Raw genomic sequence first — 15,297 nt, 5'->3', positions numbered from 1 at the left:
AAGGCTGAAGTTAATTTGTCTCAAAATAAGTTGGGCTTCGCAGTTTCGAAAGCACGTAAAAATGCAAGTAGAAAAAATAGGGACCACCTTTGCTGTGCCTTTGGTGTTGAGTCATTCCGGCCACATGACCACGGAGACATCTTCGGACAGCGCTGGCTCTTCGGCTTTGAAATGGAGATGAGCACCGCCCCCTAGAGTCAGCAATGACTAGCACATATGTGCGAGGGGAACCTTTACCTTTTTAAGTTGGGCTTAAAATTAATTGTAATACATAAAGTTGGTTTAAACATCTTTGTTTAAATCAGGTCTACATGCATTGTGAATCTTGGTTTCCTGATATAATTCTTCACGATAACAAAGGCCTACATGCATAGTCAAGCTACTTATGCACAATACGCAGTGAGCTAAGTTCAAATGTAGATACCAACTCCTGAAAACTATAATAAACTACAGGTAATTCCTGACTGATAACCATTCTTTTAGTGACCGTTCACAATGGCACTGACAAAAGTGATTTGTCACTATTTTTCACACTTACGACCATTGCAGCATCCTTGTGATCACATGATCAAAATTCAAATGCTTGGCAAGAAACAATTATGAGTGTTCTAGTGTCATGGGGAAATGCATCACTTTTTGCGACCTTCTGACAAACAAAGTCAATGGGGAAGTCAAATTACCGTATCTTTGGGACTATAAGGAAGATTCCCTCACCCAAAAAAGTAGGTGGAAATATCTGTGCGTCTTATAGCGAATATTGTGGCAGGTGGGGAGGGGTGTTGGTGCGGTGCCGATCAGCTGTTCTAGGTGGCAGAGATTGCTGCCGCCGCCTATCACCACCGCCTGTTCACAGCGATTGGCAGCGAACGGGCAGCGGTGGCGAACAGGCTGCGGTTAATGTGTGGTAGCAGCATTTTTTTTTCTTGTTTTCCTCCTCTAAAGCTAATGTGCATCTTATAGTCTGGAGCATCTTATCGTCCGAAAAATACACTAACTTAAAAACTGCAGTGATTCACTTAACAGGGGTAGCAAGGTCATAAATGAGGCAAAACTCACTTAACTGCCATGCTTACTATGTTTCCCCATATATTTTTTTGAACCCTGAAACAAGCGCTTGGCCTTATTTTTGGGGAGGTCTTATTATTTTGGGGCATGTGGAGCAAGATGGGGCTCCTCTTGCCATCTTACCTTATTTTCAGCTCTGTCTCCCTAACCAGAGGAAATGGTAGGGAATGGTTGCAAATGAGGTTAAATATTTTCAGGAGGGGATTTATTTTCGGAGAAACATGGTAACAACTGAAATTTTGGACTCAATTGTGGTTGTAAATTGAGGACTACTCTAATATGAGGGGGGCGGAAACAACTAGTCCTCAAGTTATGCCTGTAATGGAGCCTGTCCATGAGGATTTTAAGATTCAGTGGCCGTAAAGAAAACTGTGTGACCAACCCAATTTTCTGCAAAACTCCAGGCCAGTTGAGAAGCATATTAAGTTTGGTCACATGATCGCAGAGGGGAGAGGAGGCCTGACTATCTGAACTTGAATCCAAGTCATAAGTACCTTTCAAGTAGGTCCATCATAACTTAGTAGGTCACCAAGAGATCAGTCATAACTTGAGGACTATCTGTATTGAGTTTGTGAAACTGAAACAGAAAAAAAACAGATGTCTATGACACTAACAAAAAATCCATGAAAATACTCTGAAGGGTGAATCTATTCAGAAGCACTTGACTATCAACCAAATATTGGCTTTTGACATAATTATTAAGAACAAATAATCATACAGAATTTTCATGCTGAAAGTTATACACGACTGCATAAACAAAAAGAAATCCTGGAAGTTTTCTGTTTTTTTAAAAAAAATATTTATCTTAAAACATTTAAGGAACAAAATAAGTAATTACACGGAAAGAAAATGGACGTATATGGAAAATAGAAGTTTCCTAAATAAAAATAAATAGTGGGTGTACTTCGGCTGGACCTGATGGGACCAGCAGATTGGAGAGAGGTGATCCCTCAAATAACCATACTATGAAGGGCTTTTAAATAAAAACCAAAATCTTGAATTGTACATGGAAGCAAACTGTCACTTATGGAACTAAGGTATCACATGTACTGTTCTAGTGGTATGTATATATACGTATATATAACTGCCTGCACCACAGCAATTTGTATCAACTGAAGTTCTGAATACTCTTCAGGGGCAATACATGTAAAGCACAATTGTCTAAAAGTACAAAAGAAGCTCTTTGAAGCTTCTGTCCAACTACCTCCTCAATCACATTCTCTCCCCAAGTTGTCTAGTATGATAGAATCTAGCTATGGTTTTATGATGAGGGAGTGAACCAAGAAGTGGTTACCTTTAAGTTGAACCACTTAAGAAGTGGAAGAACAACCCCGTCACATAAGGAGAAATTCACCATTACCAGAACCCATTCATATGACACCCCTCAGGCAGCTTTCACTAGCCAGGAGCATGGATCTACAGAGAAGTGACCAAGCTCACAATCCTATGGCCCTGTTCATTTCCCCAGGCCCACTGGGGATTCAAATTAATCCAGGATAGCAGGGCAAGAATCTGCCCAGGAACCTCCTTAAAGCCTCCAACAAGGCTGACAGCCAACTGAGAACAAATTTGGGCAATTCTGACTGACAGAGGTTAAGCAAATTTCTCCATACAGTCCTGTAGGAGGATCTTCAAGTCCTCCCTACCCAAGAGGGCATGAATCCTCTGAAACAAGACTTTGGGGCAGCTATGTGCTGACACAATAAAGGCAAAGAAATATTGCTGCTTCACTGTCCTCATCTCCACATAATAGTCTTAATAGCAGCTCTACTCTATATTTGTTTGTTTGTCCCTTCTTGAGTGCCAACAATACTCTAAATGTCTCTTCTCCCATTTCATATTCTCCAATTTTTTCCATGAACCATGGAGACTGACAGAATCCATAAGGGGGAAGGTCACATAACTATGATCTGATCCAAGGCCTTGGACCTACAACCTGTTTAAAGACCAAAGTTACAACAGCCTGGAAGTGGTGCTTTATGATCCATAAAGTATATCCAGCCCTCATAAGACACACATCCCACCATGATCATGTGATCATGATTAGGGTGCTTGGCAACCTTTCACACTTAAAACTGATTGGCAAGTGCCCTTAGCAATCCTCTGTGCTAGCTTCCTTGGAAAATCAGTGGGGAAGCTGGCAGAGAAGGTTATAAAGTCACTGCCATCTGCCGAAGGATTTCCCCTCCCTTCCATGCATGAGGGTGGTGGGGAAAAGAACAGAAATTCTTTGTTAGGCTGCAGAAACAAAGCTCAGATCTTCGGATTTCCCACTTCACATGCACTCCCTTCTGTGTATAGAGGGGAGCTGCCAGTCCTCCTTTGCAAGCAGCAGTTTTTCTCTACTTGTAACAACCACAACTGGGAAAGCCATCACTGCAGCTGTTCAGCAAAGCGATCATGTGGGCACCTTTCTCAACAACTGAGATTCCAGTCCCAATTATGGTCACAGGTTGAAAAGTACTGTATTGTAAGGTTACATTAATGGAATCTTATATATCTGAAAGTACTTCTCTCCCATACCCTTTACAGTCCAAAAACTAGAGTGTTTTTTTTCTGAACCTGTTGCCTTGCCCATATTCCTGCTAGAGACTAGGCTTCATTTTATCTGATTGTTCCCTTGGTTGTGTTTCATTGCCCCTTCTCCCAAGGTCATTCCCACATACCAATATAGGCAGGAAGGTTGCTTTGCAGCAAGAAGGCTGGTATAGTAGCAGAAATGCTAACTGATTCCTAGAACCCAAGTTAATGAACAGGATCTCACCTCTGCAATCTGTGAAGCAGCACTCTTGAAAGTCTTAAATAATTCTTGCATGACAATTGCTACATCACTATCCCTGCCCTCAGGTCTCAGTTCATGACACACCCCAAACCCAGCTGGATAAATTTCTGGAAGAGGTACCCCCTTCTGGACCCATCCTCTCAGTAATACATATCAGATTAAATCACAAATGAGAGAGGCTTTATTATAGGCCAAACTGTTATTTAGTAGCAGCAGCCAAAAACTAAGGCCTCTGAAGTTTGGCTGGTTAGGTATATGGGTTGAGTTTTAGTATGAGGCACCAATTTCATTTTTCCTTAAGAATGTCCCATTCACCATATCTCACAAAATATCTATCCATGCCTGTCACCAACATTATACCTGCTCCAATTCCCCCACAGGCTCCAACATCTCCCAATCCAACAACCTCACCCCAGGTTTGAAGGCAAGGTATAATTGTTTCATTTATTAAATAATGAATTGAAATATAAAATTAGATTTAAAGAATAAAATTCACTACAAAACTTTAAATTTATATCACTTATCATTATTCCTAAAAAGCACATAATCTTGTTAAAAAATAAAAAATGAATATTAAAAAACAATATTAAGTTTTAAATTTCTTCCCCTTCACACTGACTGATCTCATCACAATATACATTAAAACTTCTTCCCGCTTAAACCTGTATTCTTAAGTATCTGACTTTGCCTTGTATATGACATGTGATATATAGGGAAGCCATTCTTGTTTAAATTCAAATTTCTCTTCTTGATGTTAGTTTTCCTAGAATTTTCTTGACAAGAAAATTCTTCCAAAACTATTTAATGCACCTGAGAAAAAATCATAATCACTGAACATCAGTTTAAATCCTGTTAATCCAACAAATAAATCATCTGTGGCACACCTATTCAAGAATGTATGTATAGTATTATGTGAATACAGCCTCAAATGATTACTGTATCAACAAGTTAATCATAAAACAATTACTACTACTACACTACATCTAGTCCTCGACTTAAAACATATCATTTAGTGACTGAAGTTACAATGGAACTGAAAAATGGGATTTATGACCATTTTTCACACTTTTATGACTGTTGCAGCACCAAGGGAGATGTGATCAAAATTCAGACTCTTGGCAACTGATTCATATTTATGACAGTTGCAGTGTCTTATGGTCACATGATCATCTTTTGCAACGTTCTGACAACTAAAGCCAATACTGCAAATTAATTCACTTAACTACAGCAAGAAAGGGAGTAAAATGGGGCAAGACTTAACAACTGTCTTGCTAAACAACAGAAATTTTGGGCTTAGTTGTTGTTGTAAGATGAGGACTACCTGTGCTGCCATAGGTAAAGCTACACCATAGAAAAGACATGCAAAATTTGAAGCTCAAACATTAACAAAGCAAAAGTAAAAAATATCATAGCTTTGATTGCATTCACATATTGCAATGTATGATTTGTTTTTATCATCAATAAGATATGTATTTATTTATTTATTTATTTATTTATTATTTAAATTTGTATACCGCCCTTCTCCCGAAGGACTCAGGGCGGTTCACAGCCAAGTAAAAAAATACACAATACACTATAAATACAATTAAAATACAATTTAAAAACTTATTAAATTGGTATGACTTCCACAACATGCTATTTTCTATGGTTTTCTATTCAAACCATAATGCTAGATTCAAACATATTCTAAGTCAAAATCAATCACACAATGAGTTAGCAGAATGTATAAACTCAATGTTATCTGCAAGAATTTGAGCATCAAATGATTAAAGTGCTCATAATTAAGGTCTTGTGGAGGAGTCCTTGGTGTTTTCTAAGCTTGGTTGTTTGCTTGAAGACACTTTATTACCTGACTAAGTAATATCACAAGTATGGATGATGTGGGATTTGCTGCCTATTTGTAACTTGCCCTGTCAGTAATGGTGGGAGGTGTGGTTTTCTCCTCAGCATTCCTTGATAGAATAGAATTAGAATTAGAATAGAATTTTTTTATTGGCCAAGTATGATTGGACACACAAGGAATTTGTCGGTGCATATGCTTTCAGTGTACATAAAAGAAAAGATATTTTATGGTATGACTATGGTATGATTATGGTATTGTTTCCTTTGTGTCTATTTGATAACTGATTTTTCTAAATACAAACTTTCAGGAATTCCCTAGCATTTTTTGGATCTAGCCTGATATAGAATGCTCACATTTTCCCAATTGAAATTACAATGGAATCTGTCCATCTGTTGTGAAATTAAGGAATTTTCATAGGATTTTCTGACTGCAAATCAGTGTTAATGGATGCATTCTCCTATCATCTGCCTGTCCCACATAGGTAGCAATTGTTATATAACCTTGCTCTGTATGTTGTAAAAAATAGGTGGGATTTTTAATAGCTACCCTCATTTTTTTGGGGGGGGAGATAATAGGAAAATCTCTATGCTGTTGGGTTTCATAAAGGTGATCAAAACTTGGTTTTTTCCACAGGTCTTGGGGCTAAGAACTTACTGGCTGCTCTCTTCTGTAAAATGGTAATTAATTAATATAAAGTTCTATTTTTCTCTGGCATCTCTCTGGTGCTTTGTATAAGACTGCAGTATTACACAAATAAATTACAAAGTATAATACTTTTAACCTAAGATATATCTTTATATCAATTAGGAATATAAATCATTCAGAAAATATTCACAGGTGAATGTATCTCCAAATGAAACTGAGTCTTATACCAGCTTGGTAAGTATTCTCTAAGATGAATAAATGTCTTTAGGTATAAATTAGTATAACACGAAACAGAAACCTTCATGAGTGGCTAATTTTGAGAATCTTGTACTTGAAACTATTTCAAAAGTTTACTATTCCCTAATTTAATTAACTAGTGTATATAATACCCATTAGACATTTATAATCTACTTTCCATCCTAAACATTCTTATCATACATATAGAACAAACTTTGTTTTGATGAAAAATTTGCAGTTGGGATTTAGTACTGTTCATTTATATCAAAAAAAGCCCTATTCTCAATCAACCCTCTGCTATATGTTGGTATAACTTTACTCAATCTCTTGAAGCAAATGTTTACTAAGACAATTAAGAGTTCAACACTTTATAAATTATTTAAAATGAAAAATTTGCTGAACAGCAATACCACTGCAATTTACATTGTTTATATACAGATATAATTTAAAAATATATAACTTTATGCACATTTTATAAATTGCACCACTTACATTATACAAATTATGCAAAATCTGGACTCTGCCAAATTTATGTCAAATCACAGTGATAAATAAAATGTCCATGATGAAAATGATGGAATTCAATTTACCATACTTTCATGAACCCACATACCCGTCCTCCAATTTGATCACTAAAATGAAGTTTTGCTGCAGTTTTTATTTACAAATAAAATGTAATCCTACATGTTACATGTGGCCTTTACAACATTTTACAGTTTTCACAGGTCACACTGCTGATATCTATTAGCAAAATAAGAAATTCAGTTATCATTTTTTATGCTGTTAGAAAAAAATCAAACCTCTATTTGATACAAAGTATTAGAATATTATAATCCTGATTATCAACCCTTTAATGGGTGATTAACAGAGGAAGATCAGAGCCATTATGATTGGTTACAGTTTTGGTTTTTACTACAGTCTTTGACTTATATTTGTTTAGTGACCATTCAAAGTTTTAACAGTGTGCAAAGTGACTTACAACCAGTCCTCACATTTATGACCATCATAGCATCCCCACGGTCACATTTTCAAAATTTGGGTGCTTGGCAACTGGCATGTATTTATGATGGATGCAGTGTCTCAGGTTATGTGACACTATTTGAGACCTTCCCAGCTGGCTTCCAACAAAGTAAATGATGGAAACCAGATTTCCTTAACTGCAAGAAAAAAGGTCATAAAATCAGGTATAACTCACTTAACAACCCCTCACTTAGCAACAAAAATTCCTGTCCCAGTTGTAATTGTTAAGTCGAGGACTATTGTATATCATTCCTTGTACTATGTTTTTATTCTGTATAATTCCTAGTGCTTATGGAGTGTATTATAAATCTTACCTAATAAATAAATGCTTCTGAAGGTTATAAAGTACTGTGAAGCGGTATATAAGTGCTATTGCTATCAGATATTATTTAAATGTAGCATTGATCATAAAACTATTCCGTGGCTGTTGTGTGTGTGTGTTTGTAGTCTTCAATAATATTTGGATGAATTTACAAACCTGGGTGGTTTAAAAATATCATTTCAAGGAACACTTTTGGACTGACTGAATAATCTGGACTCTGCTTTACCTGAAACATGCCTAGTATGCTAGATAAGAAGTTTATCCTTTAAAAAAATGTAAACTGGTTTATGAAAAGACTAAAGATTATCTTTAGTTAGGCGTGTCATAAAATATACAAAATCATTTTATTCTAATTAACATTTTATATATGACTGCAATTTGCAATATTTTTGCCAGTTTCCAGCATTTATTTCTGGTTTCCAGCAAAAAATGACCTTGGAGAAAATCGATTCCCTCAACGAGCACTGCAAAAAATATCAAAAGATCAGATCTGGTCATATGATACCTTGATTTAGAATCACAACAACTTACAATTGTAATTCTGTGCTCAATTACAGTTGTAAATCAAGAACTACCTGTATGGGCTTTTAAATGTCACAGATAGCCAATTACCCTGAATTTAAAAAGATATCAAAAACTAGTGCAATTTGGTATAGTAATGGAATTACATCCTTCCCAAAACTGACCATCATTAATTCTAGTGCTGAATTAATTTAAACACTGTTCAAAAGCAGCCATATTACTGTATGTGTAACAGTATTTTTAAAAGTCACCTCAATCTTGTAAGTCTCAAAGAAGCATATACTGGTATTCCTTCACTTACAACCATTCATTTAATGACCAAAGTTACAATGCCACTGAAAAAAAAAGATTTATGACTGTTTTTCACACTTACAACTACTGCAGCATCCCCATGGTCACATATTCAAAATTTAGACACTTGGCAACCGACATGTATTTATGAAAATGGCAGTGTCGCAAGACCAAGTGATCACATTTTGAAACTTGTAACAAGCAAAGTCAATAGAGAAGCCAGGTTCATTTAACAACCATGTTGCTAATTTAACAATTGCAGATGTGTGACAGCTCTGGCAAGAAAAGCTCACTTAACTATTTTGCTTAGCAAAGGAAATTTTGGGCTCAATTGTGGTTGTAATGAGGATTATCTGTATATGTCCTTTGTGTTCAAACCGTTCCAATATCAAAAATATTTTTTTGGAGTTGCATACCAGTTTTGAAAGGCAGTTGTTGCTTTAAGGACTTGTATACAATTGCAACATTTACACCCCTGTGAAACCTATAGGACCTTATTGCCTTTGAATCAAAAATACTGTGCAGTTTTAATGAGGAAAATACTGTAGTATGTGAAGCAGTTACAAACTCTCAAAGCAATTATAAAAATAAAAAGCAAGCAAAAACTGTTTGCAAGTACTCCATAATTTTCAAAGTCCACAGATCTATGGAAATAAAATTGTATGGTAACTATTCTTAACATGACTACTGTAACTGGGGCATATATTTTCACACTTAAGGAGAAAAATTCTTGACCATCTATAATTTTTTTACAAGTTCTATTTATTACAAGTACTCTTAAATGTGATTTTTAAAAACTCTTATATATTTTAATGTAGAAACATTAAAAAAGAATATAATGTTCCATTAGTTATAAATCAAGAACTACTAAAAATATGTTTTAACACAATTATCATTTTGTTATTTTTATGGGTTCTATCTTGAAATAAGAAAATAAATTCTCAACTAAACAGAATTCTGAAAATGTTCAACTGGTAATAACCAGTTCACAGCATTACATACTAAGTGATCCAAGATACAATGAAAAGTGAAGAATATTAGTCTATCATAGCCAAAAATCAGGAGGAATATGCAGCTTGGCTATTAAAAGGAAAAAGCTTTGTCACCTGCAGCTCAATTCTTCAGATATATAAATGGATCATAACTCAGTTCAGTCACTCCATTGATTTGATGTAGCTCACAAATGCAAATAGTCCTCAGCTTACGACCACAACTGAGCCTAAAATTTTTACTGCTAAACTAGACATTTCCTGACTTTTCCTCCATTTTACAACCTTTCTTGCCACAGCTGTTAAGTGCAGTAACAACTGCAGTTTTTAAGTTATTAAAGTTAAGTGAATCTGACTTCCCCATTGGCTTTGCTTGTCGGAAAATCACCAAAGGTGATTCCATGATCCCAAAACACTGCAACCATCATAAATATGAATACGGGTTTCCAAGCATCTGAATCTTCATCACGTGTCCCTGGGGGTGCTGCAGTAGTCATAAGTGTGAAAAATGGTCATAAGTCACTTTTTTCATTGCTATTGTTAACTTCAAACAGTCACTAAACAAATGATTGTTAAGTTGAGGACTAGTTGTTCTTATGCTGTTTAATCAAGCATATTGGATCTTGAAAGGTGCTATTAGATTCCTAATAATTGATCCAAGCCTATTCAAAAAAAACAAAAAACCCAAGAACATAAAATTTAAAATTACTGAAATGTTTCAGTATTGTCTTAAACCTATTACTCATAGCAAAAGTGGTCTCAAATTCACTAAAGAGAGAATAAATATTGCAGAATGTGGTAGTTATTTCTGGTCAACATGCAGAGGACTGCATATTGATAGTCAAAATCTGTGAAAATATATGGTAAATGCCAAGTAATTGGAGGTTGTACAGCTATAAAAGTTTCTGAATTCAAATAGCAAAGAACCATTATTTCAAAGTATGGCCAATCTATCAAAATAAATGAACAATTTTCAAAAGTAAGATCTCAATAAGTTTGTGAAATTATCTACCACCATTATACAAGGTATAATGAGTATGTATAATATACCATTATACATACTCAGTACCAAGAACATTTTTCCCCATAAAACTATAGCCATAAATAATACAAACCATATAAACAACTTACAATTAGAATTACATCAGGCAAACCACAGATAATTCTAAACACTGCCTACAATTCTTGAAACCAACTCATTAGTAAGATTCAATAGCTGCAAGCAAATCATTCCGAACATAACTTTCTTTTACAGTTTTGTTTCTATCAATTCTTTTTCCCAGAGCTGCAATCTAACAGGTTTCTTTTTATATCACAAATTAAGACAGAAGGGCACCACTCAAGCATCCAAAACAGTTTTAGACTAGATAAATCATAAAAGGTTTTTAACCCCAAAAAACATTAAATATCTAAGACTTACAGCCCAAATTCTACATGTTCTTCTCGAGAACTAAGTCGTAGTTGTGATTTACTTTAAAACCTGCAAAAATTATTTTGCTTGGAAGGTAAATTTTCACATATTTGTGTTGCGAATAACACAAAAGTTTGGAAGCAAGGCAAATGAGGCAGATATTTTTTTTAAACTTAAACATAGAAACTACTGCATTGATATGTAGACAATGGGAGGCATTAAGCTTAAAACATCTAAAGAATATTTTACAGCATTAGAAAGCACCGTATCATCATCCAACAATATAGAATCCAGCAAAAAATAAAGAATAGAAATATATAAAAAGTTAACTACTTTTCCACAATAAACCTTTTTTCCAAAAAGGAAAGATTACTCCACTTGAAAGTCTTCCTATCAACCCCACTTAAGATCCTACAGCTCTGCAGGTGAGAAGAGTGAGACTGCAACCATAGCTTTACTCCTGGCGTGCCCCAAACATCTCATAATCCAGAACGGCCTGGTTTGTCTGCAAGCTCATCCGGAGTACAAGAACTAGGCCGCGTTCTTTTAAAAGCTGGAGGATGCAACTGATAGGAACCTACTGAAGAGGAAAAGCAGAGTAAAATGCAACCGAGTGTTGATTTTCGTTCACCCCCTTACCCAATTTACACCATTTAAAGCAGAGGATCTTTCTGTAGCTCACATCGCCAGTAACTCTCGTTTGCAGAAACCCTGTTTGCAAGATGAGAGAAAACGAGGAGGGAGGAGGAGGGGGCGACGGCGGCCAGAAAGAGCATCCTTGTCCTCTACTCCTCCTCAAGGCAACGCCACCCCATGCTTTATTCGAGAGGAAGCAACGACTGACTTTCCAACTGGGCCTTCTCTCCGCGCGAAGGGTGCCAGGGCCTTTTCTCGTATGACCCTTTCACTCCTAGCAAGCCTTTTCAGCCCTCTTCCACCCATCCTCCGCTGAGAGAGTGGAAAGAGGGGGCAAGGACACCCGGTACCGACAGTCTCTTCCCCTCCCTCCTCCAGAGCAGTAGCAACAACAACCCCTTCGTTTTCTAGCCGTATTCACGAGAGCCGGTTCGTGCAAAACAGGCCGGGGAAGGTTGTACGAAATGCTTCCCCCCCTCTCCTCGTTGATCAAGGTTTTCCACTTACTCTCATTTAACACCTCCAGCAGCTCGGCACAGCTCTCACACATTGTTCATTAAACAGCAGCAGCCGCCGCCGCCTCCTCCTCCCGACCATTGATTGATCCGCTCTCGGTCGCCGCTGATTGATTGATGGCGAATGGAGGAGGGGGAGGGGAAGAGGCCGGTGGGGGGGATGGGTACCTGAGTGTGACAGAAGGGGGGGGGGGGAGGAAGGAATAATCGTAAAGGGAGGGGAGAGAAGAAGGGGTTGTAAAAGTAATTTCGGGTTAGGAGGAAAGACGAGGAGGTGACAGTCTGATGCAAAAGAGTTTGGCGGCCACCGAGGAACAGGAGGAGGAGAAGAAGGAGAAGGCGAGTCACTCACTGGCTGCTAAGGCCTCTACGTGCCGCCATTTTGCTGAGGGGGAAAGGCGGAGGGGGAGAGAGGAGGAGATTGCACGAGGGAAGGAGGCGGGGCGAGAAAGGCATGGGGAGTGAGAAGACCGCGCGCGCAGGTTCTGTTCTGGCTCGGATATTTCCGGGCAGAACGGCGGGAGGCGAAGGAAAGAGAGGAGGAGTTCTTTTCTCGGGGCGTCTGGGGGGCGGCGCGAACAGAATGAGGAAAGAGTGCAGTTGGGAGGGCAAAATGGCGGCGAGGACGTCTCCGCCCCTGTTTCGTGCAAGGCGGGAGGCGTTCGGCTGCTAACGTCACCGAGGCTCAGTGGTGAACAACGTGGTGGGAGGGCGAAAGTCTTCGAGAGAATTCCGTAGTCTTTAATATAAGAGATGCATTGTCCAATCAGCTGTAGGTTTTTTTTATATAGCACTGTTGATTATGTGAGTAAATAGAGTTTGAGTGGAGATAAGAAAAAAAAATCCTTTGCTGAATTAAGGCAGGTTTAAATCTTCGTTAAGCCACGTTTGTCAGTTTGCTCACCACGGTGCTCCATTTGAAGACTATTTGGATAACTTTTAACATTTTCAAATAAAGAGATAAAAAAATAATAAAGTAGAAAGAGATAACTGTGAAAAAGAAAGTAAAGCCAGAAGTACAGAAAGAGAATGACATACAAAGAAATGACTTCAGACTTCCCTTCACAGCAAATATAAATATGAATTTACATTAAATATCACTGGTTATGTAATATGCCTCCTTCCCAGGCTGAAGAAAATCAACTGGCAGATGACCTGAACTTGTTTTACTGCAGATTTGAAAGGAAACTACAACCATCTATCTCCACAACCCCCATCTCAGACACACCAACAACAGCCAAACCTCTTACAACTGACCCCATCCAATTATGTTCACAACCCCTAGTGATCACAGAAAAGAAAGTGCAAGACCTATTTCACAAGTGCCAGGAAAAGCTCCAGGCCCAGACAAGATAACTCCTTGCTTAAAAGTCTGTGCTGATCAATTGGACCCCATCTTCACCCATATTTTTTTTTTTTAATTTATTTTGTCACAACATCATACAAAAAGATTATATAGTATATAACCATATAAACATATATAGGAAGAAGAAAAGAAAAACAATAGGACAGGAACGGTAGGCACGTTTGTGCGCTTATGCACGCCCCTTATGGTCCTCTTAGGAATGGGGTGAGGTCAATAGTAGAAAGTTTTTGGTTAAAGCTTTTAGGATTATGGGAAGAGACCACAGAGTCAGGTAAAGTATTCCAAGCACTGATGATTCTGTTGCAGAAGTCATATTTTCTGCAATCTAGATTAAAGCGGTTAACATTAAGTTTAAATCTATTGGTTGCCCTTGTATTATTGCAATTAAAGCTGAAGTAGTCTTTGACAGGAAGGACATTACAATAGATGATTCTGTGAGTTAAACTTAGGTCTTGTCAAAGGCGACGGAGTTCCAAGTTTTCTAAGCCTAGGATTTCAAGTCTGGTGGGATAAGGTATTTTGTTGTTTTCAGAGGAATGGAGAACTCTTCTTGTAAAATATTTCTGGACACGTTCAATTGTATTGATGTCAGAGATGTGGTGAGGGTTCCAAACAGGTGAGCTGTATTCTAGAATTGGTCTAGCAAATGTTTTATATGCTCTGGTTAGTAGTGTGGTGTTTTTGGAAAAGAAGCTACAAAATTAGGTTTACAACTCTTAGAGCTTTTTGCTATGTAGTTGCAGTGGGCTTTGGCACTTAGATCATTTGACATGAAAACTCCAAGGTCTTTAACGGGATGGGGTCGTCTGTAAGGTAATGTCCATCTAGTATGTACTTAGTTTTGGGTTCTTTTTCCTATATGTAAGACTGAGCATTTGCTGGTTGAAATTTGGAGCTGCCAATTTTAGACCAAGCGGTTAGATGGTCAAGGTCAGGGGCGTCTGGGGGGCGGCGCGAACAGAATGAGGAGAGTGCAGTTGGGAGGGCAAAATGGCGGCGAGGACGTCTCCGCCCCCGTTTCGTGCAAGGCGGGAGGCGTTCGGCTGCTAACGTCATCGAGGCTCAGTGGTGAACAACGTGGTGGGAGGGCGAAAGTCTTCGAGAGAATTCCGTAGTCTTTAATATAAGAGATGCATTGTCCAATCAGCTGTAGGTTTTTTTTATATAGCACTGTTGATCATGTGAGTAAATAGAGTTTGAGTGGAGATAAGAAAAAAAAATCCTTTGCTGAATTAAGGCAGGTTTAAATCTTCATTAAGCCACGTTTGTCAGTTTGCTCACCACGGTGCTCCATTTGAAGACTATTTGGATAACTTTTAACATTTTCAAATAAAGAGATAAAAAAATAATAAAGTAGAAAGAGATAACTGTGAAAAAGAAAGTAAAGCCAGAAGTACAGAAAGAGAATGACATACAAAGAAATGACTTCAGACTTCCCTTCACAGCAAATATAAATATGAATTTACATTAAATATCACTGGTTATGTGATATGCCTCCTTCCCAGGCTGAAGAAAATCAACTGGCAGATGACCTGAACTTGTTTTACTGCAGATTTGAAAGGAAACTACAACCATCTATCTCCACAACCCCCATCTCAGACACACCAACAACAGCCAAACCTCTTACAACTGACCCCATCCAATTATGTTCAC

At 37.7% G+C, this 15,297-nt stretch overlaps 1 protein-coding gene across 1 annotated transcript in view; it reads right to left on the bottom strand.

The window, feature by feature from the left end:
* Positions 1-12,758, bottom strand: part of USP34 (ubiquitin specific peptidase 34) — a 140,576-nt gene extending 127,818 nt beyond the window's left edge. Inside the window, 1 exon segment of the mRNA XM_058164851.1 lies at positions 12,271-12,758. Coding sequence (XP_058020834.1) covers positions 12,271-12,313 — 43 coding nt within the window. The 5' untranslated portion in view covers positions 12,314-12,758.
* Positions 12,759-15,297: the final 2,539 nt, after the last annotated feature.

This window comes from Ahaetulla prasina, chromosome 1, assembly GCF_028640845.1.
Source record: "Ahaetulla prasina isolate Xishuangbanna chromosome 1, ASM2864084v1, whole genome shotgun sequence".
NCBI classification, from domain to species: domain Eukaryota; kingdom Metazoa; phylum Chordata; class Lepidosauria; order Squamata; family Colubridae; genus Ahaetulla; species Ahaetulla prasina.
The sequence above is the reverse complement of the archived record's forward strand: the minus strand, read 5'-3'. Positions and strand labels throughout refer to the sequence as shown.